The sequence below is a fragment of the Echiichthys vipera genome (assembly GCF_963691815.1).
Source record: "Echiichthys vipera genome assembly, chromosome: 22".
Lineage (NCBI taxonomy): Eukaryota > Metazoa > Chordata > Actinopteri > Perciformes > Trachinidae > Echiichthys > Echiichthys vipera.
The window spans coordinates 19,849,269-19,872,229 of record NC_139847.1 but is presented as its reverse complement, the minus strand read 5'-3'; the positions used below and the strand labels follow the sequence as shown (position 1 = coordinate 19,872,229).

Below are 22,961 nucleotides of genomic sequence, written 5' to 3'. Positions count from 1 at the left end.
GAAGAAGAAGAAGAAGATGAAGAAGAAGAAGAAGAAGAAGAAGAGGAAGAAGAAGAAGAAGAAGAAGAAGAAGAGGAAGAAGAAGAGGAAGAAGAGACGAAGAAGAAGAAGAGGAAGAAGAGACGAAGAAGAAGAAGAAGAAGAAGAAGAAGAGACGAAGAACAGACGAAGAAGAGACGAAGAAGAAGAAGAAGAAGAAGAAGAAGAGGAAGAGGAAGAGGAAGATAAGAAGAAGATGAAGAAGAAGAAGAAGAAGAATTCCTTTTATTTATCCCGCAAGTGAAATTCAATTTTTTCAATCTGTTATTCATGTTACACACACACACGCACAAACAGGACCTATACATGCAATTAAGGAGAGATGTCAGAGTGAGGGGGCTGCCAATGGCTCAGCGCCCCGTGCAGTTGGGGGTTCGGTGCCCTGCTCAACAGCACCTCGCCAGCGCCCAGGACTCTCCCAACAACCCACGTCAGACAGGGTCACAATAAAAAATTAAATAAATAAATAAATAAATAAAAAATACAGTTCAACAATAGCTTGCCTTTATTTTGAAGGCTTTGCCGGAAGTGTGCGTTCCTCCTGCTTGCTAGCTTGACTGTGTTATTGCAGCGCCTTGTGTTGAGAGCAGCAGCTCCACTGATGTAAACCTTCCCTCCGTGTGATGAAACTCAGCATTCAGCCGTTCCAGTGAAGAAGGTAAAGTCTGGTTCAAATATGAACGTGTTCACGTCGCATTGTCTCTGCGCTGAGACAGCTAACTTTAGCTGTTAGCATGTGCTTACTGTGGCTAACTTCACGTTAGCTGCCACCGGTGATGTCCCGGGCTAGTACCCATAACTGGTTTCCTCGCGCTATATTTTACCTGGATTTTAGTTTGAAACAATAACGAATGGTAGTTGTGTTTGTGTCACGTTAACTTAAATAATATTTCCCCCAGTAGTTACTTTTAAATAGTTAGTTACATCTGATAGATGGGACCTTGATCGTGTTAGCACTCCGGACACCGTGTACCATTTCCCATTGAAAAATGTGGTTATTTAACAGTTTGTCTTATTGCCGTTAATATACAACAGATCCACCCAAAGTGAAGACCTGCAGCCAATCACATACATGCTTTTGTGAATTCGGGATATGTCTGATCCACCAAAACCACTCAATTTCAATACCGTCTTCTAAATGTAAACTTTAAAGCAGCAGCGGTAGCATGGTTGTAACGCTAAAGAGCTAAAAACAAATCTTAAAAAATATAATTGAAAATATATTATTCAAAAACATGTGTTGTGATGCATGAGGAATATTAGTCTTATTAGACCTTGCACAAGTGGTTTGACATAATTCAATGAAATGGTCACAGCAAGAGGGTTGCTGGTTCGAATCCTGGCTGGGGCCCTTCTGTGTGGAGTTTGCGTGTTCTCCCCGTGTCTGCGTGGGTTTTCTCCGGGTTCTCCACCTCCACAGTCCAAAGACGTGCAGGTGTTCGGTTAATTGATGACTCTAAATTGCCCGTGAGTGTGAATGGTTGTCTGTCTCTGTCCTGTGATAGAGTGGCGTCCTGTCCAGGGTGGACCCCGCCTCACGCCCAGTGTCAGCTGGGATCGGCTCCAATGGTTTAAATGCAGAACAGTTTTTATTTGAATATCAAACTGACTCAATACTGGCCCTTTGTCTTCGGTGTAAAAGGCCTTATGAACGGCCACAGGTAACAGATGTTAACGTAAGGTGCTTTTTCTTGCCAGTTTCCTGGTGGGTGGCCTTGAGCATGGCGGACCGGGAAGAGCGCCGCTTCGCCGAGGTCTCCCGGGAGTCTGTCAAACTCATGGCCGAGAGTGCAGGCGTGGAGCTCGGCGACGATGTGGCCGCTCTGTTGGCCGAGGACGTGTGTTACCGCCTCAGGGAAGCTACGCAGGTCAGTGTCGCCCGGTGCTTGGAAAGAGGACTGAAACATTTCTTCAGGAGATTCAAAATGCGTGCTTGTTTCATACTAGAAGAGTCATTTTGGGTGGAGCTTCATCAACTGATTACATTAGGAAGTGCACACACATGAACAAATGTTCCTAACAGGCTGTGTCGATCTGTGTTGTTCTGGACCCACACAGAGCAGCTCTCAGTTCATGAGACATGCCAAGAGGAGGAAGCTGACAGTGGAGGACTTCAACAGAGCGCTGCGCTGGAGCAACGTGGAGGTGAGGAAGTTGTAGTGCTCACCTCGGTGTTCTCTCCCATTCCACTCAGGGCGCACTCACACTGTCCGTCCGTACCGTGCCCCGTGCTTTAGGGTACTTGTCCTCCCCTCCCTCTCCCCCCGCTCCCCAGGCCCGTTTGTACTCACACTACCTGGGCCTCAGTGAATGCTTCTTGCTGCCTATACGTCACCACGCCGTAACACGCCACACGCATTGATGACGTCATTGCGATGCGTCGCTTTGTTTACAAATCTTTCCGTAGACCTCAGAGTTTTTGTGCGTCTTGTCGACTGTTTTTGAATCTTTTCATCGACCAAATCTGCAGTAAACACTCCACCTCCGCATCACACCAACGTGAACCTTTCGCCGCCATTGTTTTAAATGTCCGCGCATGGTCCCTCCTTCTTTTTTCTATGTCCCAACAGGCGCATAGAAAATGACGTCAGAACCGCCGTAGTCCTCGTGCTCCTACACGTGCGCACGCTTGTGCTCGTGCATGTGCAAACATGCTTTACAAAAGCCCACCTCTGCACTCACACTGGTCAAAGGAACTTTAGCAGTGAAACGTACTTTGGCACGGTACGGATGGACAGTGTGAGTGCGCCCTTAGAGGCATATGTGACATCAACACGTCACAGGGATCACTCCCTTCAGCTTCTTCATCTCTGTGTGTTATCAGGCCATATGTGGCTACGGGGCCCAGGACGCCCTTCCTTTCCGCTCAGCCAAAGAAGGAGAGCTCTTCTTCATCGAGGATCGGGACATCAACCTGGTCGAGTTGGCTCTGGCCACCAACATTCCCAAGGGCTGTGCTGAGACCATGGTGCGAGGTATGACCCACACACTGTCATAAACTATTAACAGAAGTATCATTGATGCTGAAAGTTCAGCATCTCTTACTAGTATTTTCTCTTGTTTTCTTTTCCTGTCAGTAAACGTGTCTTACCTGGATGGGAAAGGCAATCTGGAGCCTCAGGGGACAGGTGAGACTAGACCACAACTGTGAGCAGTGTCAGGAGAATCAGCTCCAGAGTTTCTCTTCCACACACACAGCACCCTTCACATTTGCACAACTATCCACCTCCTTTATTAAAACCCCGGGCGCTGACCAGACTGCTACATGCTAACAGCTAAATCTGCACTGACAGCGAGTCATGTTCATTGTTTTCCACCTATTATGTTAGGAATCCGTGCAGTTAAGACACATTATATCTTTTTGTTTCCAAAGAATATAATGTTGTTTAAATGAGAGACTTTTGTCACTGTCACTGAGTGTTGATCAATTGAACGCTGATGGAGGGTTTAAGTTGGACCTGACTGTTGAATTGTCCCAGTTCCCACAGCAGTGCAGTCTCTGTCAGATGACCTGTTGAAGTACTACCAGCAGATCACACGGGCCATCCTGGGAGAGGACCCCCACCTCATGAAGGTATGCTGCTGCTGAACACAGTGGAACGTTCAGTCAAAACACTGTTGCTTCTAACGTCTTTTCTTTCGTGTTTCAGGTGGCTCTGCTGGACCTCCAATCCAACTCCAAGATCGCTGCCCTCCTGCCATACTTTGTTTATGTCATCAGTGGGGTAGGTTTGTCCCATCCTGCAGACTTTGAAACAAAGTTAGATCCCAAACCCACACTGACTACAAACCGTCCTATTTATTCCATTTTAAATCTCAAAGTTGCAAAAAACGTTCCCAGGTTTCACAGTTGTGTTTAAAAATGTTTTTGATTGTCTTAAATTTAAACAGGCAGCTTTTTACTGCCACATATTTTACAGTAACTATATAAACAAGTAGGTAAATATGAAGGCAACAGAGTGATGTGTTTTCCCAGGTGTTGATTGTGCAGTTGTTTCTGTGCAGGTGAAGTCTGTGAGTCACGATCTGGAGCAGCTCAACAGGCTCCTCCACATGGTGAAGAGCCTGGTTCAGAACCCCTACCTGTACCTGGGCTCATACGTGCGCAGCCTGGTCTCCAGCGTCATGTACTGCATCCTGGAGCCGCTGGCCGCCTCCATCAACCCGCTCAACGACCACTGGACCCTCAGGGACTACGCCGCCCTGCTCCTGAGCCACATTTTCTGGTGAGTGTTCATAGGAGGAACAATTAGGCTATGTTAAGACAGGGACGATCTAGAAAGGAAACGCAAAAGTGGCGTTTCATTCCCACTTTTTATTCCACGTTTAGACAAGCGTTTTTGGGGGGAAATCTGCGTGCATACGGTGACGGAAAAGTGTGTGAAATCCGATGGGGGTGACTGGGTGGAGCTGTGAAGCACTGCCACACAACAGCACCCAGAGCTGGTGCATGCGTCGAAACTTCATTCTCCTCTCCCTAACAGCGGAGAAGCAGGACGCAATTCAGTGAGACAAGGATATGCAGCACGGTCTGCGGCCTCCCACCGCCTCGGCTCCACCCAGGACACTTGAATGTCCCACTGATGGAAACAGTCCCACATGTTTGTTGTTGTTTACCTGTACTCTGCACATGGATGTTACGTAAACGCTTACGCGATGTGAGCCAGCTTGACCAGATCAGAGCACACTTGAATGTTTTTACCCCTTTACACGGGTAAAGATGGAGCGTTATTAAGATTTCCACTCCTGGGGCGGCCGGTGGCTCTGTGGTTAGAGCAGTCGCCCCATGTAAAGAGGCTGAAGGTCCTCGAGGCAGCGGCCGTAGGTTTGACTCGAACCTCTATAATAAAAGGCTTGAAAACTGCCAAAAAGATAATAATAGAAAAATATATATACTATGTTTTGTAATTGAATAGCTGCCTCATGTTTGGCCACATGTTGAGTAAATTGAGAATACAACATCTGACACTATCACCCCTTTTAAAGTTGTAACAGCAAACACATTATCAGGCTGTTGTGATTCTCACATCCAGCTGACAGAGCAACACTAACACCCATTTGAGTCCTGTCTCAGTCCAATTAATGAATGGCCAATATTTATTCTAATTTTATTATTGTGTTTCCTCTCCAGGACTCACGGTGACCTGGTGAGTGGTCTCTACCATCAGATCCTGCTGTCACTCCAGAAGGTTCTGTCTGACCCAGTGAGACCACTCTGCTCCCACTATGGAGCCGTGGTGGGGCTCCACGCTCTGGGATGGAAGGTATGTTCCACCACTGTGTGGGTGTGTGTTAGTGTGTGGGTGGCTGCCTGTGTGTGAGTCATTCAGGGAGTGTTATATTACAAATTTCAATACAAACGTTTTACATCTAGTCCTGCAAAATCCAAAGTCGGCTATTTAGCATCTTTGGGAATCTTGAGCTCTACACTAGAGACTGGCTCCATCTGCAGGGTTCATCTCGTTGCTGTAAATCAGTTTTGTTTCCACTATATGCTCTCCTGTTGTTGAAACTCTCTCCTCTCAGGGTAGTAACGTGTGTTTTTGTGTGCAGGCTGTGGAGAGAGTGCTCTTTCCACATCTCCCTGCCTACTGGGCCAACCTGCAGGCTGTGTTGGATGACTACTCTGTTTCAAACGCCCAGGTGAAAGCAGACGGACATAAGGTGTACGGAGCCATCCTGGTCAGTACTGCAGCAACTAAAGTGCTTTCATACTGTCATCAGATACAAGGCGACACCCTGACTGATTAAAAGTTATCATTGCTTTGTTGTTGCAATAGCCACCAATGCTAATATGTATCTCCTGTACCATCTCATGAAAACACCCCATCACTCTGACAACACCGTACAAAACTGTGAGCCTCCGTCTGTCCTACACACAGAACACACACACGCGCTGTTTATCACTCCCCGTTTTCTTCAAACACACCTCTATCACCCCTCAGCTCTTCAGACAAACTCCTGTCATTCCCAGTCTTATTTCAGCTCCTGTCAGTCTTCATTTTAATCACACAAACTCTTGTCTCATCTCATCAGAACACCAACAACGTAGTTAGTGAACACAGAGTTTATTGAAAGAGTGTTTTAAAGACTTACCTACTGGCCCCTGTACCAGCTCCTCTCATAGTAAAGTCCATTCAAGTGGATTACCAAAGTCAATCCAAAAGGAAGGAGCCCATTGGTGATTTATTCCAGCAAAACACGTAAATGTTGTGGTTTGTGGCTGTTTGGTGAAATATAAGTTAATAATAGTGGTCAAAGTCCCACAGCTTTCCCTGCAGCACCAAAACATTACGCAGATCTCAGTGAGCGTCTGTTGCTGGAAGACCCACAGGTAAAGAGGACTCGCCTTCAACTTGAAGTGAAGAGAGACAGACTGGTTCGTGATTGTATCTTTCCCGGCTGTAAAACAAAAATGAAAGCTTACAACCCAGGAACTTTTCATAGGCTGCCATTGTGCTACGATGAGCGTGCTCTGATGAAACCAGTGGCTTATTGTTCTGAATCTGGACATTGAGACACTTTGTCTGCAGCAAACATTTGGAAAAGGACAACTTCAGAATTCCTAGAAGAGCTTCTGACCCAAAGTAACCAAAGAAGTTGTGTTTGAAGAAGAACGCCATTCCATGAGTGTAGCTACTGGCTACGGATAGACCGGAGGTAAAGATATTTCACCAAACAGCTAAAAACCACAACGTTTACGTGTTTTACTGGAAGAAACCATCAATGGGCTCCTTCCTTTGGGATCGACTTTGGTAATCCACTTGAATGGACTTTAGTATGAGAGGAGCTGGTACAGGGGCCAGTAGGTAAGTCTTTAAAACACTCTTTTAATAAACTCTGGGTTCACAAACTACGTTGTTGGTGCTTTGTTTTCTGTGTAGGGACTCTTATTTTGAACAGTATTAGTGGTAAGTGTTGCTCAGTAACCGGACTCCTGAGCACTGCTTCCAAACCTACTTGGCTTGTGACCCATGCTCTGCAGTTCTGAATGTCTCTGGGTTAATGCCAAATCATTTTAGAGACCCTTAGCTATATTGTGCTAAACAAAACAAGAAAACAAAGATTACAGCAACACCAGAAAATAAATCTAATTTTGTAATAGAATTTATAAATGAACATAAATGCGTTTAGTTTTGTTTTTGCTGGTCTGTACTGTTAATCTGTTGGACAACACTGCAGTGTTAAAACTAATTTATTAATATTTAATAATTCCTTTTCATTTTGCCACTTGGGGTCAGTGGAACAAGCTAAACATTGAGTTTCACAAGTTGTTATGGCAACACCTTACACATAGCCATGTCATCCATGGTTGATATACAAATGTTTATTTGTTCATCCATGCTGGGACGTAGTCAAAGCTGCACTGCTTATTGTTGCTATATTCTTAGGAGCTAACAATCTAAAGTGTGTATTCAGGGTGGCAGTATCGATGAATGGTGTTTACTTGCTATGAAATACTGTTTCTCGTGTGCTATGTTGACATTCTGTCCTAGAGAAATGGTCCCCAGAATAATGTTTTTGGCACCATCGATGTTCATAACAAACCTCATGGTCAGGGGCAAAATCTTGTAGCAGCAGACCCTACAGACTGTTGCCTGGTCACATTGCAGTTCCATGCCTTGTCTGTAAGTCCTCCTGTGTGTCCTGCAGGTGGCAGTGGAGCGTCTGCTGAAGATGAAGGCTCTGTCTCTGTCTCAGCCAGCAGAGGGGGGCTCCAGTGGTCAGCTGGGCTCTGTGGTCGGTGTGATGGGTTACAGGGTGAGCTCCCCTGGCCTCAGTCCCCCTCCAGAGCCACTATCAGAGGCCGCGCTGGGAATCGCCAGCCACCTTCAGGCAGGTGGGGCCGGCTGTCCCTGGGAGGAGTGGACCCCGGTCCCTCTGCCTGCCATGTACTGCGAGCTCTACTCTTTCTTTGGAGACAGCCTGGCTGTCCGGTTCAGTACAGGGCCCGGGTTTGGCAGCTACCCTCCCTGCACCCCGTCAACGCTCAGTGATACCAGGAAGGAAGCCTCCGGCCCCGCCTCCAACCCTGACACCACCCGAAAGATGCCTCAGCTGACTGCCAACCTTAACATCAGCCCCAGGCAGGATGGGAGTCCTCGCACAGATCCACCCCCGCCCAGCCTGGCAGCTACCGGATCAGGAAGGTAAAACAAACACATCTAACCCTTTCTGAAAACCAAATGATTAGGCTGGGTGTTTGCTGTACTGAATGCTTTTTCTCTTCAGGTCCCTGGCCCGCTCCTCCTCCTCCTCCTCATCCTCCTCTGTGCAGCGCTCCAGATCTTCCTCGTCTCGTTCAGGCCAGCGTACAGCAGGTCTATCTCGGGACGTTTTCCCCAAAGCTCGCTTCACCTCTCCTCAGACAGGACTCCCAGTGTTCACCTTCCTCATCGGCGGGCGGCAAATGGGTCGCCGTTGCCAAGGGCGCCGTCCCTTCCAGACCACTTTTACCCCGACTCCAGCTCTCCCTGCCATCCCACCACGTGCCTACGCCCACAAACTACCTGTCATTGGCAGGGTGGGCAAACCTGTGCGCCGCTGGGCGTGTTCCCATTACTCCCTTCATCTGCCTCTCTAGAGAACAGACTCTGAAATGAGCTCCAGACTGCACTTCTACACAGCTACAGACATTAACAGGCCCATACTTAGTTCTCAACTTAAGCCGTCTTTAATTCTTTTGTGATGATATTTTCATAGTTGAATATTGAAAGGATTTTTTATCCTTATTATCAAGATTGTAAACAACATTTTGACTGTAATTCACTGAGGCAACAAAAGTCTTTATGGTTGATACCGATGAGGGACTGGGAGATGAACGGACACAGACTACTGCAGCAGCTTTCACCAGGAGTGTTTCATTGTTTTTACAAATTGAAAGAAATGTAAAAGATGCTATTATTACATAAAAGTAACAAGTGTTAATATCAAGGGAACAACAATACAGTTTTGATTTATCTTGGTTCAGGGCTGGGATGTACTGCAAATCAAGAAAACACAAACAAATCAAGAGAAAGTTTCCCACTTTGAAATAATTTAAGCCCCTTTCACACAGAAATTCTGCAACAGCGCCATAATGAAGAATCGCTGCAGCGCTCGCTTTGTTCCATCAAACAGCCCCAGTTTTGTGCGTGTGTGCGCTTGCCGATCGGCACCGTTAATCAACCACTCGAACCCGACTCACAAACTGCCAACTTTATATATTATAGAAGCAAAACTGTTAGAGAGACAGACAGAGACGCTGCATGTTGTGTGTGTTTAAGAGAAAAGAGAGAGAGGAAGAGAAGTGTGTTGTTCCGCCCTGCCAGCTTTCCTATTCACAAAGACGTCTGTTTGGTGCTGGTGCTGCTCTTTAACTACCTTCTTCACTTCTGGCTCAGAGATGCAACAGATCTGTCCCCACATTCTGTATCCGGGCCTTTCACACAGACGGTGGGATGGAACAAAGGCGGAACAGCCCCGCAGGGAACAGGCTGTGTGAAAGGGGCTTTAGGCAGCTTTAAAAAATAAAAAACTTCACTGCAAACACAAAATTGTTTTTTGCTTAAGTGATAAATCTGGTCAGTCAGTTGATGAAGCCAAATCATCTTCAATGGCTGCAACAACGTAACTGTCATTATTTGGTTATTTTTTTTATGAGATTTGTGAAATGAATCGTTCAGAAAATAATAAATCGCAACATTCAAGCATTTTTTTTCTTGTTCGACTCAAAGTCGAATGGCCACATGTTCATTGTACAAGGATAGAAAGCAATGGAGAGCAGCAGAAAATCTGCATACAGGAGAACCAGAACCAGGGAATGTTTTGGGCATTTCTGTAGTGTGATTAAAATGTAAGTTTTTTTTGTTTGTATTGATGAATAGTCAACCAATAATTTGAGCACCATACAAATCAGATTAAAATGAGACTTAGGGCTTATCTGTAACCATTGTACTGTTTTCATGTAATGACAGAAAGGTATTATTTCTCTCTGAAACACTGCAGAGGAATACTTCCAGAGGACAGCGTTGGGGCAGATTGACAGCATTAGGCTGGCTGTGTATTTGGGAGTTGGACATCTTGTGTATAGCTGCTGTTTCCACTAAATAAACACTGGCTTAGTTTCCAACCTTTTTATCTGTATGTCTCATTGTTTTCAGCTGATCTATCCCTCTGATCGGGCCTGTGTCTGTGACCCGCTCTACCTTTTTAAATATTTAAAGCCTAACGTATCCTAAAGTATCTGGTTGCAGTCCTTGGTTGCAGTCAGTACCAACAATGGCCCGGTTTGTGTCTTCACTGGGACTGTTCTGCCACTCCAATGCATTTGGCTTCCTCGTTCTCGGCTACCTGCTCTTCGTTCTGCTGGGCGGTCTGGTGTTCGCAGGTGTGGAGCAGCCGGTGGAGCGGGAGCTGAGAGCGGAGGTGGAGGAGCTGCGTCGCTCCTTCCTGCAGGAGAACCCCTGTGTGCGGGAGAGCGGGCTGAGAGAGCTGCTGGGGAAAGCTCTCTCTGCTTACCGGAGCGACGTCGCTGTTCTGGAGGCTGACGCTGACAAGAGAGGCTATGATTTCACATCATCACTCTACTTTGTCATTGTCACTCTGACCACCATGGGTAGGATGCAGTTAAGAGATCTGTAGAGATAGTGGGCCTAATATGTATTATAATATAATGTAATAATATATATAATACTATATATATATTACTGTATATACTCCAGGGGTAGGCAATTCCGGTCCTGGAGAGCCACTGTCCTGCATGTTTTAGGTTTCTCCCTACCCTAACACGCCTGATTCTAATGATGTGGATACCAGGACCAGAATTGCCTTTCCCTGGTATACCCAAATATGTGACCTACTTGGACTTTTGTCACACTTTTGTTTTAGGTGTCATCCCAACTACGTCAGCAGCGATTGCTTTCCCTTTCTCAGTCTTCTCTGATAGTGGACTGAATATCGTTATATTTTGGTGGGGTGGTTGTTTCTTTGGGCCGTTGGGAATTGTGATGCATTTGAAAAGGTTACATAGCATACAGTAGTAAACTGGTGATCATGGTTCACTGTAGCACACATTACCATTCATTCATTCATCTTCAACCGCTTGTCCCTGTCGGGGTCGCGGGGGGCTTGAGCCGATCCCAGCTGACACTGGGCATGAGGCGGGGTCCACCCTGGACAGGACGCCAGTCCATCACAGGGCACATAGAGACAAACAGAGACAGACAACCATTCACACCTAAGGGCAATTTTAGAGTCATCAATTAACCTAACACGTACATGTCTTTGGATGGTGGGAGGAAACCGGAGTACCCGGAGTAAACACGGGGCACACACAACACACAGACACGGGGAGAACATGCAAACTCCACACAGAAAGGCCCCCAGTAGGGATGCGAACCTGGAACCTTCTCGCTGCGAGGCAACAGTGCTAACCAGTACACCACCGTGTAGCTACATACATTACCATTTTCTTAATTTTAATTTGTGACTCTGTGACTAAATTTGGTCTTTATTACTGTATATCCAGATATGTGACCTACTTGGACTTTTGTCATTTGTTTTGGGTGTCATCCTGACTACGTGAGCACCGATTGCATTTCATTTCTCAGTCTTCTCTGATAGTGGACTGAATATTGTTACATTTTGGTTGGTTGGTTGTTTCTTTGGGCCATGGGGAATTGTGATGGATATGTCTTCACTTTTTTTTCTTTTTAATTCATGTGCAAAGTCAGTAAAAGTGCATATAAAGTCTGAGGTTTTTACAAAGTGCTGTGTTTATAAGTTGAAGTTGCTCAATAGAAGGAGCTGTTTTTATCCTGGGTTCGTCTCCTCTGGAGCTCAGTGAGCACCTGTTTGCACACAGAGTTACTGTCTGTTACAGTCTGATGGAGGATCATAATGCATCGGGTCTTCCACAGTTTCATACACACGATGCAGATGATCAGCTGCATCAGCTCCTTGTGTTTTACTGTGGGGATACAGTACATGGCAGATTTATAAGATAGATCAAAGTTAGCCCCGTACACTTTGAGTTTGTCCCCGACTTCCTTACCACGTCCTGAAACTTTACAGACCAGGGATTCCCCACCCAGGGGACACTTGGAAAAAATGTGGAACAGCTCAACTCATTTGTAAAAAAAACTGACTTGAATAAAAGTATAGCCTTTATCAGCTGTGATAACTGAACATTAGCAACATGTTGCCGTTATATAAGAGTATGTGAAAACTAGTTAGCAAGTTAGCACAGAAGTTGAAACCGTGAGCTATATGAATAAATGAATAAAAGATGAATGTATCTTTGTGTCTGGTCCTTTCAAAGACCATTTCCCTCATGGGATTATTCAGAGATAAGACAAAAAAAAACCCAGAACTTCTCACTTCCAGTCTTATACTCTACTATACAGTTGAAATAGTTAGCCAAAAGTAATGATAGTTCACTAAAAGTAGACTTAGCAATTAAAATAATTTGCTTAACTAGCTAAAGTAACGGTTGATACAATTAGCTAAAAGTAACATTAATGGATGAACAGTTGAAACAGTTAGCTAAAAGCAACGATGGTTAGCTAAAAAATAGCCCTACTGATTAAACACAGTTTTAGTTAGCAAAACAAAAACATTCAGCTTCACTGGGGACCGTACCTATGTCCCCGCTTTGTTTGTGACTGGGAACATCGGGCTGTTCCTGACCCTAACCGTAACCTCTAACCCTGACAAAATGCTGGATTAAATCAGCGAAAGGTAGAGGCTTATGCAACCGGGGAACATCGGACCCTTTTGGGATGTCCCCCTTCACTCAATGTAGTAGCTCACAGTAGTACAATTGCAGGCCAATCCAACTGAAATACTGAGTTCAATTGTATAAATAGAATAGAATAGAATAGAATAGAATAGAAATACTTTATTGATCCCAAGCTGGGAAATTGCAGTGTAACAGCAGCATTACACACAGACACATCAAAGCAGTGATATAAAAATACAACATAAAAGACACCTAAAAATAAAATGTATAAATAAGCAGACTAATTGTAGTGCAAATGTAAACATAATAATCTAAGGTGCAGTGGACAGATTATGAGAAAAACACAAGGTGCTTCCAATTGTATTGTTGTGAACACTTGAACTGTTATTGTACAGTGTGATGCGTGTGGCAGGACAGATTTCCTGGATCAGTCCCAGTCTGTGTGAGAAGGTGCTCCGCTGTCTGACCACTGTGTGATGAGAGGGTGCTGATCATTGTCTATGATGGATCAGAGTTTGTTCAGCGTTCTCCTCTCCACCACGGACTCAAAAGACTCCAGCCTGAGCCCGAGTACAGAGTATATCCACTTTTATGTAATAAACAATGTTCTACATTGGACACATACACTGGTAACTGATGAAGGGGTGCGTCGTGTGTTTATCTGCCAGGGCTGTGGGGTTACCTCACACCAAGAAAGTTGGGATCCACTGTTATAGACACTGAAGCGATCCCTTCATTGAAAAGCTTGAGGTTTCACCTTTAATTGCCAACATGTTTCATGTATTAGCTGAACTCCTCAGTGGTATCGTCTTCCTTGTAGACCTCTACCCTCTCTTCTTCCTCAGGTTCTGACTCGTACACCCCCAAATCTGATGAAGCCAAGCTCTTCTGTATCTTCTACTGCACGCTGGGGATCCCCCTCACCCTGCTCCTCCTCAACCTGCTCTCCGACCTCCTCCTCCCCGTCCTCACCCACACTCCTGTCCACCTCCTGCGCACTTACTGGGGTTTGTCCTTCAGTCAGGCCTCCTTTGTCCACGCGAGCCTCCTCTCTGTGCTCGTCCTCTCCTCCCTTTTCTGCCTCCCCGCCCTCCTGGTCTGTGTGGTGGAGCCCGACTGGAGCTTCTTGGATGCTCTTTTCTTCTGCTTTGTAATCCTGAGCACTGTCGGCCAGGGAGGAAACTCTCTGGGGAGAAGCTGGGGCCCAGCGGCCAAGGAGACACTCCAACTCCTCACCACATGTAAGTCCTTTATTGCCTTATATTATTGTATTATAAGAGTTTCATTATAATGCACAAAATGTATTGAACTGTGACATCGTACCTCATCTCATCTTCAACCTCATCTGGGGTCGGGTCGCGGGGGTAGCAGCTCCAGCAGGGGACCCCAAACTTCCCTTTCCCGGGCCACATTAACCAGCTCTAACTGGGGGATCCTGAGGCGTTCCCAGGCCAGTGTGGAGACATAATCTCTCCACCTGGTCCTGGGTCTTTCCCAAGGCCTCCTTCCAGCTGGACGTGCCTTGAACACCTCCCTAGGGAGGCGCCCAAGAGGCATCCTTACTAGATGATCCTGAACCACCTCAACTGGCTCCTTTCAACGCAAAGGAGCAGCGGCTCTACTCCGAGTTCCTCACGGATGGCTGAACTTTCCCCCCTCTCCCCAAGGGAGACTCCAGCCCCTCTCCTGAGAAAACCCATTTCGGCCGCTTGTACCCGCGACCACGTTCTTTCGGTCATGACCCAGCTTTCATGACCATAGGTGAGGGTAGGAACAAAGATTGACCGGTAGATCGAGAGCTTTGCCTTCCGGCTCAGCTCTCTTTTTGTGCGGTAGAACTGTAAAGAATTGAACTGTGACATACTGTATCAATTCAAGAATTCACAACACTACAGTTTCCTGTTTCCTGTTTTTAGCCTCTTTTAGCTTTTCCGCCCTGTGAACTCAGCTCTCATCAGCCAATGGTGTTTTAAGTGAAAAAAGCTGTGATAAAGCCACTGTCCTCTACCTGCTCTGCAGCAAACAGAAGACACACACAGTTAGACACTAGCTAGTGATCAGTGGAGCATTTAACAGCTATAAGGACAGTCTGATATATGTCTTTTATATTTAACATCAGGACACCTGTCTGCTGGATGTGTAAATGGACAGTATGCTAATGCACTAGCCAACATATGTCAACTTTCTAAAACTGTTATATCAAACAAACATGTGAGATTGTCAGCTCGTTAGGGTTTAAACTAAAACTAAACTTAACTAAGAAGAATGCCACTTAGAACAGTGCTAAACTTTGAATCACAGTTAGCTGTCATGTTAGCATATTTACACATAACACTTTAACAAAGGAAGAAACACAGCAACACATAAAACGGTGTCTCGCTACATGGCATGGATTACATGAAAGGCACTTTCAAGGCCATAACTTTCAAAAAAGAAAGTATTTTCTTTCAAATAAAGTGAAATTCCGGCTCTAAATCATCCCCTCGTCATTTTAGACACTTACATACATCAAATAAGCCATCAAGACGGTTTTTTTCGTTGATCAACTATTAACGGAAAAATCTGGGAGAGTCGCTAACAGCCGAATGTGGCCTACACTGATTAGCTCGGGGCAGCACGGTGAAGGCATTAAAACGTCTTTTTTAACCACTAATACTGCTCAAAATAACAGCAAACCTCTGCAGCAGCATGAGAAGAGTCCCTACACAGAAAAAAAAGCACCAACAACGTAGTTAGTGAACCCAGAATTAAGTATTTTAAAGACTTACCTACTGGCCCCTTTACCAGCTCCTCTCATAGTAAAGTCCATTCAAGTGGATTACCAAAGTCAATCCAAAAGGAAGAAGCCCATTGGTGCTTTGTTTTCTGTGTAAGGACTCTTCTCATGCTGCTGCAGAGGTTTGGTGTAATTTTTGAGCAGTATTAGTGGTTAAAAAAGACGTTTGAATGCCCCAAACTAATCACTGTTAGCGACTCTACCGTATTTCTCCGTTAATAGTTTATACATGAAACAAATCTTCTCCATGGCTTATTTGATGTATGTAAGTGTTGAAAAGGACCATGGGAGGATTTTTGCACCGGAATTAGAGTTTAAATGTTCACTCATATAGACTGGGATTTTTTCTAACTACATGATTAAGTCAGTTATTTTTCTTCTGCACATTCCACACTTCATTGTTTTTTTCAAATTTAAAAATCTAGAATCAAAATAGTACCACTTAAAACGCTGCATGTAATTGCATGTTGGGCATTCATTTTAAAATGGAATATATACAGTAAAGTATATACAGTACACACTTCCTCATTCACGTGAATGGGAAAACGTGTCCAAACTATTGACTGGTACTGTTTATACTCTGCTCTCTCCACAGGTTACCTGCTGTTTGGCCTGGTGGTCATCATCACCTTCAAGGATACTGTCCTGCAGGTTCCCCAGGTCTGTGTGGTGATGAGGCTCTTCTCTGGTCCACAGTATGCCGAGCTGGAAGGGATTCACCTTAGTGAACTGACACTGAGTGAAGAAAACTGTGAGGATGAGCCTCAGTTCTCCCAGTCCATCTGTACCATCTCCTCCACTCCATTAGAGCTGATGAGTCCCTGTTCAGACCGACCCCCTGACACCCCCTGAAACCCTCTGACCTTCACAAAACCGTCCACAACCAATCAGCTTCTGAGTTACAACAACAAGTGTTTTCATCTTCATTGTTGGTTTGTACTCCTGGAGGTGTCCGGTCTCTAAAGCTGCACTAAGTCACCACATTTATATATTATAACACGATAAAGTTGATCAGCATTCAACATTGATCAGTTATGTTTGTGTCCATCTGACGAGCCTGTGAATGTTCTCATTTGTCCAGGTCATCGTTATCTCCAAAGCAATTTCAGTCAAAAGCAACTGGACTTGGTTTCATCTGATGAATATTTCTTATTTTTTTGCTCTGTTTTTGGTCTCCAACAACCCCTAAGAATAATATCTGGCTCAGTATAAACCTAAACGACTTTAGCCTCGGACAAAAGCTCCAGGCACACTGGCGTTGCCTCAGTGCTCGCACATTGGCGCTCGTACACATTCCATTTGACAATTCTGATTATTAATTCTGGTTAACAACTCGGAGCGCTTGTTTCTGGCAGGCATCCATTTTTGGAACTGAAATATTCCAGTGTCGTTCAGGGTATTACATCATTTCCTGTGTCATTTCTCATGTGTTTTTATTTGCCCAGTGAAAGATCTTGTAGTGTCAGCGTATGTCAGCCATGTGGGGTGAAAACCACAACTTCAACATTACAAAACAGAAGGTTGTGTAATGTGAAAAGTACGACGATCTGACGATTATAAAAGTTGTGTAATGTGAAAAGTACGACGATCTGACGATTATAAAAGTTGTGTAATGTGAAAAGTACGACGATCTGAAGATTATAAAAGTTGTGTAATGTGAAAAGTACGACGATCTGACGGTTTTAAAAGTTGTGTAATGTGAAAAGAACGATGATCTGATGATTTTAAAAGTTGCGTAGTGTGAACGAAGCGTTTGCTAAATGCTCCACTGTGTTCACCATCTAGTCTTCATACAGCTAACTGTCTGTCTGCTGTTAGCTGCTGAGCAGGTGGTGTATGGTTGGTTTATCTGAGCTTTTTCACTGAAAACAGCTGATAGAATAAAAAAAAAGAAAGTTCAGAGGTACAGTGAGCTAAAAGAGGCTAAACAGTGGTGTAGAGCCGAGGCGAGCTGTAGAGGTGGGGATAGAAGGTTCCTTACGACGAGCGACTTCTTCCACCCTACATATAGACATTTGAGCTATTGTTCATAAAAAACAATAATGCTGCTTTAAATTTGAAGTTCTCCTCTTGGTTACCTCCACCCTTGAGTCCACTCCCTGCATGGTGGAGCAGATAACAGCGCCGCCTGCTCTGGTCGAGGGTGTAGAGAGGGACAGGGGCTCTGTACATGAGCAAACTTTTCAAATCAGCCTGCTGTTCCAACCACATTACCTTAACAATTCTCCATTAAAACAGTATTAAATGCTGTGTGCTTAACAGTCTCTGTTGCTTTATATCACAGTGAAGCTAACTTCAGCTACACCTGACAAGAACAAGCTATGTCTGCATCATCAAAGTGGCAGGAACCGGATTTACCTTGAGGTTATGTACAGAAGAAAACCGTTTTGTGGCATATTGTGAAAAGTACGACGATCTGATGATGTTAAAAGTTGTGTAATGTGAAAAGAACGACGATCTGATGATTTTAAAAGTTGTGTATTGTGAAAAGTATTGATAGATAGTAACTGACAGTTTGCACAATTCTCCCTCTGGTGTTCAATTCAATTTCAATTCAATTTTATTTATAGTGCCAAATCATAACAAAAGTTATCTCAGGACACTTTACAGAGTAGGTAAAGACCCCGCTCTATGACTTATTTATGATTTACATAGACCCAACAATTCCCCCGTAGAGTACGGTGGCAACGAAAACCTTCACTATAACAGACAGGAACGTCAGACAGACCCAGCTCTCTGGAGGACGGACATCTGTCTGCACCGGTTGGGGAGGAAGAAAAGGAGAGAGAAAGAGAGACAGACACACTTCCAGAGATGCAAGCAACCAAAGCGTAACAGTGACTATAATAATATCTATAGCAAAGTGAATATGACTTAAATGTTAAGGCAGTTAATACAGCAGAATAGTAGAAACAAGCACAGCTAAGGTGATAGGTGTTAAATCTTATTCTTTCATAGGTAAAAGGCCTTAAAGTGTTTGATTGAAGTTTAAATTAACAAATGATGAGTACTGTAGGGGTCAAATGCTTCCTATGATACATTTTTTTGGTGCTTATTAATTTAATATTTGATTTTGGTATTGTTATTGCATTCCTACATAACAGTTGGGTGCATGCTTACTATGGGCCTGTCACTTTAAGAACTGCATTTTTTGATGTGCCGAAAGCGCCGGTGTGCAGCGTAGAAGGAGAGATAGTGGTATACTCTTCGGAAAGGTGTTAACACGTACTTTGGATGCTAGTTTGTGGACCTTTGGATCATTGTTATTATTTTAATTTTTTGCCTCAAGAAGCGTATGTATCTAAGTGGATTGGTGCTATAAATAGTTCAAAATAAAATGTTCAAAACGGAGCAACTTTGAAGACCTTTTTTGTTTTTCTTTTTTTCTTTATTTGACAACCTAACCAGAACATGCGTCAGCCATAAGGCTTCCTCCTTTCTTGGATAAACTGGGGTTTTATTGAGCCTGCATTCCCTACAAGTACTTATAATAATATAATAAATGTATTCATATAGCATTTTTCATAATGTTACAAAGTGCTTGACAAAAGGAAATAAGGCAGATACAAGACTGACCACAAGGTGTCGCAGCTAACTAATGTGCAGTCGCAGGAGAAGACTGAGAGACAGCAGGGTTTGATGAACACACATAATTCCTCAATAATTCTTGATGTGATCAAGCCTGGCCCCTCAGCTGTGTTGGTTAAACTGCAGGTAAACGCTACTGAATGACTCATGAGCCTCTGTGTGGTTTTTACAGATAAGAAGGGTGTGGAATATCCCAGCATATACTGTGTGTACAACCAGGGACTTCTCAAACAACTTTAGAACCCAGCCTTTTCATTTCCCTCAGTTATTTCAGATCAGTAAAGATTTTTTTCCATGAACAGATTGGTCTTCATATTGTAGCTACAGGCGTTTTAACCCCGATGTGGGGCCTGTCTGTCACCTGCACACATTGAAGAAATGCACTTCTAACTCACCCTGCTCTTGTTGAAAGGAACTTCCCCACATTGTTCAGCAGTTTAAGGGCTCGGTGGACGATGCAGCACACTGTGGAAAGATCCCGTAGAATGAAACCACAGAACTATCGTTATAAGCCTTTGCATAAAGCTGTGGAAAGTAGAGTGATTCAAAGACGCTCAGACAAATCATGAATTGACTGACGGTCCAATGTAAAGGTAAATGTAGTGTGTTCTCCTGGTCATGGAACAATCTTCTCAGGATGCATTCATTTCTTAATTTATTGCCATAAACTCAGCCCTGTTGCTTTTATGATCGTTTTCTTTTCTTACTTTGGTTGCTAAAGTATTTCGTGCAACATTTCACAGGGGACTCCTTAAAGTGTAATTCCCAGGGTCTTTTTTCGGCACGTATATTCATCAAATAAGCCATCGAGACAATTGTTTCCGTGTATAAACTATTAACGGAGAAATCCAGAGAGTCGCTAACAGCCCGACGTAGCTAACACTGATTAGCTCAGAGCAGTACGGTGAAGGCATTCAAACGTCTTTTTTAACCACTAATACTGCACAAAATAACACCAAACCTCTGCAGCAGCATGAGAAGAGTCTCTACACAGAAATCAAAACACTAACAACGTAGTTAGAGAACCCAGAGTTTATTAAAAGAGTGTTTTAAAGACTTACCTACTGGCCCCTGTACCAGCTCCTCTCATAGTAAAGTCCATTCAAATCGATTACCAAAGTCAATCCCAAAGGAAGGAGCCCATTGGTGCTTTGTTTCCTCTGTAGGGACTCTTCTCATGCTGCTGCAGAGGTTTGGCGTTATTTTGAGCAGTATTAGTGGTTAAAAAAGACCTTTTAATGCCTTCACTTAATCAGTGTTAGCTGCATTCGGCTGTTAGCGACTCTCTGGGTTTTCTCCGTTAATAGTTATTACACAAAAACATTGTCCCGATGGCTTATTTGATGAGTGTATTTGCCAAAAAAGACCCTGGGATGATTCTACTTGATGACATCGCACACTGGAGTTTTAGCACTCGCCTACTAATATTTTTGGACGGTTTTAGAGCATAGGTATAACATAAATTTTGAAAATGGACGTACTTCCCCTTCTATGCCTTCTCTGTACTGCTCTGAGCTAATCAGTGTTAGCCAGGTCTGGCTGTTAGCGACGGAATTTCTCTGTTATTAGTTCATACGTGAAAAGAACAGCCTCGATGGCTCATTTGATGAATGTAAGTGTTGAAAAAGACCAGGGGATGATTTGCACCGGAATTACACTTAATGTATAAGACGTGAAGTGAACATTTTAAAGAAATCTTAAGGAAATGACTTACGAGTGTTTGGTACAACTGATTTTCTTTAGGAAACCTTAACTCTTTAAGGGGTATCTTAAGTCAAGGTGTTTGAAATTGTTATTGTACCTTCATAAAGTTGGAGGACTGGCAAGACCGATCAAAGCAAGAATGGTAAAGATGGAAGCAACAGAGATGTCCAGACTTTTTATCCTTTGTGTGGGTCAAGCTCAGTAAATGTCTGCAAATGTACTCCATGATGCAACTCAATAAAATGACATCAAAGGGTCAAGAAACACAAGCAGCACAGGTTGGAAACAGACAGTCGGGTCATCCAAACACACACGGAAGAGTAGATTTATGCCCGTCCGTCACAGTTTACAGACATACTTGCTGTAACATTTTCTTTGCATTGTTGTGTGATCATTTCTGTTGTGTTGAGTGTTTCTAACTAATGACTGCTCCCGGTGCACGCCCCATCAGACTTCCTTCTAGTAATATGTAGAGACAGTAACAGTGTTATCATAACTGATGTTGAAATATAGTTCTTCTTCAAAAGACTTCTCTACTGATTTAGCATTGCACTCACTATAGACTGTTTCATAAAAGGATCACAATCAGAAAGAGAGATATTGTCTTTTTTTAATCCACCCTTTCTTCTTCTTTGTCTAAACCTACATATCCCAAAACTCAACCGTCTACAGCTGAGTGGGAGATTCTAATGTGTAATGCTAGGATCACTTGGTTTCAATCTGGGAACTCATCATCATCTGACAATGTATTCTCTGGGACTGCAGATAAATAAACAAAAAGCTGATGATAGCAGAGGGGTTCAGAGATGGTGTTCTGCCGGAGCCCCCACCACAGTGACTTCCTGGTTGATCCAATCAGGAAGTGCCAAAAACTGCGTATCCAGTAGAGGTAGGTTTCATAATAGAGCAGTTTATCCCCCATGTTAAACAGGCCGTTTTCACAGCACAATTAAACCTGTTTAAGGCCTAGGACAAAAGAACATTCTAGTCTGTATGTTTAGGTCATATCTCCATGACAACACTGAGGGGGGGTGAAGTTTTTTGTACCAGGCTAGTTTTTATTTTATTGGAGGTTTAAGTTTATGAATAATTAGGGGCGTGGCCTCTTGAGTGACAGCTAGCCTCTGGCCCTCACTTCACCTCGGAGGTAAACGTTAGCCAGACGGACGTATCTCCCTCCCCCCAACATCACATGCATGCCCTTTTTGGTAAGAGGAAATGAGGCCGAGTCAAAGTCTGACAAGATGGAGACTCCCTTAGCTGCGGACGATTGGATCAAGTTGAGAGAACGGACCTCGAAGGAGAAGCTATATCCATATTTACACAGTCGATTGTTCTGCGTCTTTTGCTCTCCACACCGAGTGTTTATCTGGATGCAACCGGAGCATGCTCACCACTCGGGCTACAAAGGGAAAACAGACTGGTTCTGTAACCCAAATGTTGTCCCCTTACCTACAGATTTTATATGTATATGCAGAATCAGGTAGTTTCTGTCTCCACACCTCCAGATGTTTGTCAAACTTGTAGTCATCAGACCTAACCATTGCAGACATTTAACTGTCTTCATACAGCTCCCTCTGGAAACACAAAAGGCTCTTCTCACATATACAGTTGTACTCTCCAACTGGAAACATGGTTTAATGTGTAAAATCTGTGGAATTCCCCTTTACGCTCTGAACCGATACCATTTAGCTTTGAATATGGACGAAAAGTCCCAGCATCACTTTGGATTTACATAAAAACTTTAATGAACTTCCTCCCTCACGCCTCCCCGCAGGTCTTTTTCTTTGGATCAGTCCATCCGGAGTGAATGCTCCTTTAATGAACAGTCTAAGTGAAGGTGCAGACGGCTTCACTTGGAGCTGGAACAGAGGCCTGTTCTTCTACTATGGCTGTGTTTGTACAAGGCACAGAGGGCAGGGGGAGGGAGGCACCATCAATCTGAGCTTGTGCCCAGCACTGCCAACCCTCACCCCTCCCTACACACACACACACACACACACACACACACACACACACACACACACACACACACACACACACACACACACACACACACACACACACACACACACACACACACACACACACACACACACACACACACACACACACACACACACACACACACAC

General features: G+C 44.2%; 2 protein-coding genes across 3 annotated transcripts; both read left to right on the top strand.

Annotated features, from left to right (window-relative positions):
* Positions 1–596: 596 nt before the first annotated feature.
* taf6l (TAF6-like RNA polymerase II, p300/CBP-associated factor (PCAF)-associated factor) lies at positions 597–10,155 on the top strand. 2 transcript variants are annotated; one of them, XM_083936762.1, is made up of 12 exons: positions 597–697; positions 1,738–1,907; positions 2,098–2,184; positions 2,864–3,014; positions 3,117–3,167; positions 3,519–3,613; positions 3,690–3,764; positions 4,045–4,265; positions 5,171–5,303; positions 5,593–5,721; positions 7,693–8,189; positions 8,272–10,155. In XM_083936762.1, exons 2-12 carry the CDS (start codon positions 1,761–1,763, stop codon positions 8,621–8,623), a joined length of 1,938 nt encoding a protein of 645 aa, XP_083792888.1. In that variant the 5' UTR covers positions 597–697; positions 1,738–1,760; the 3' UTR covers positions 8,624–10,155. The 2 variants fall into 2 exon arrangements, with proteins under 2 accessions (XP_083792888.1, XP_083792889.1); XM_083936763.1 differs by lacking the exon at positions 597–697 and having other exon boundaries at positions 1,749–1,907; positions 2,103–2,184.
* Positions 10,156–10,299: 144 nt separating this feature from the next.
* Positions 10,300–16,388, top strand: kcnk7 (potassium channel, subfamily K, member 7; the record flags this gene model as incomplete). Its single annotated transcript, XM_083937290.1, has 3 exons — positions 10,300–10,636; positions 13,606–14,001; positions 16,132–16,388. The coding sequence occupies 3 exons, from the start codon at positions 10,300–10,302 to the stop codon at positions 16,386–16,388; spliced, it is 990 nt and encodes a 329-aa protein (XP_083793416.1).
* Between the last annotated feature and the right edge of the window lie 6,573 nt (positions 16,389–22,961).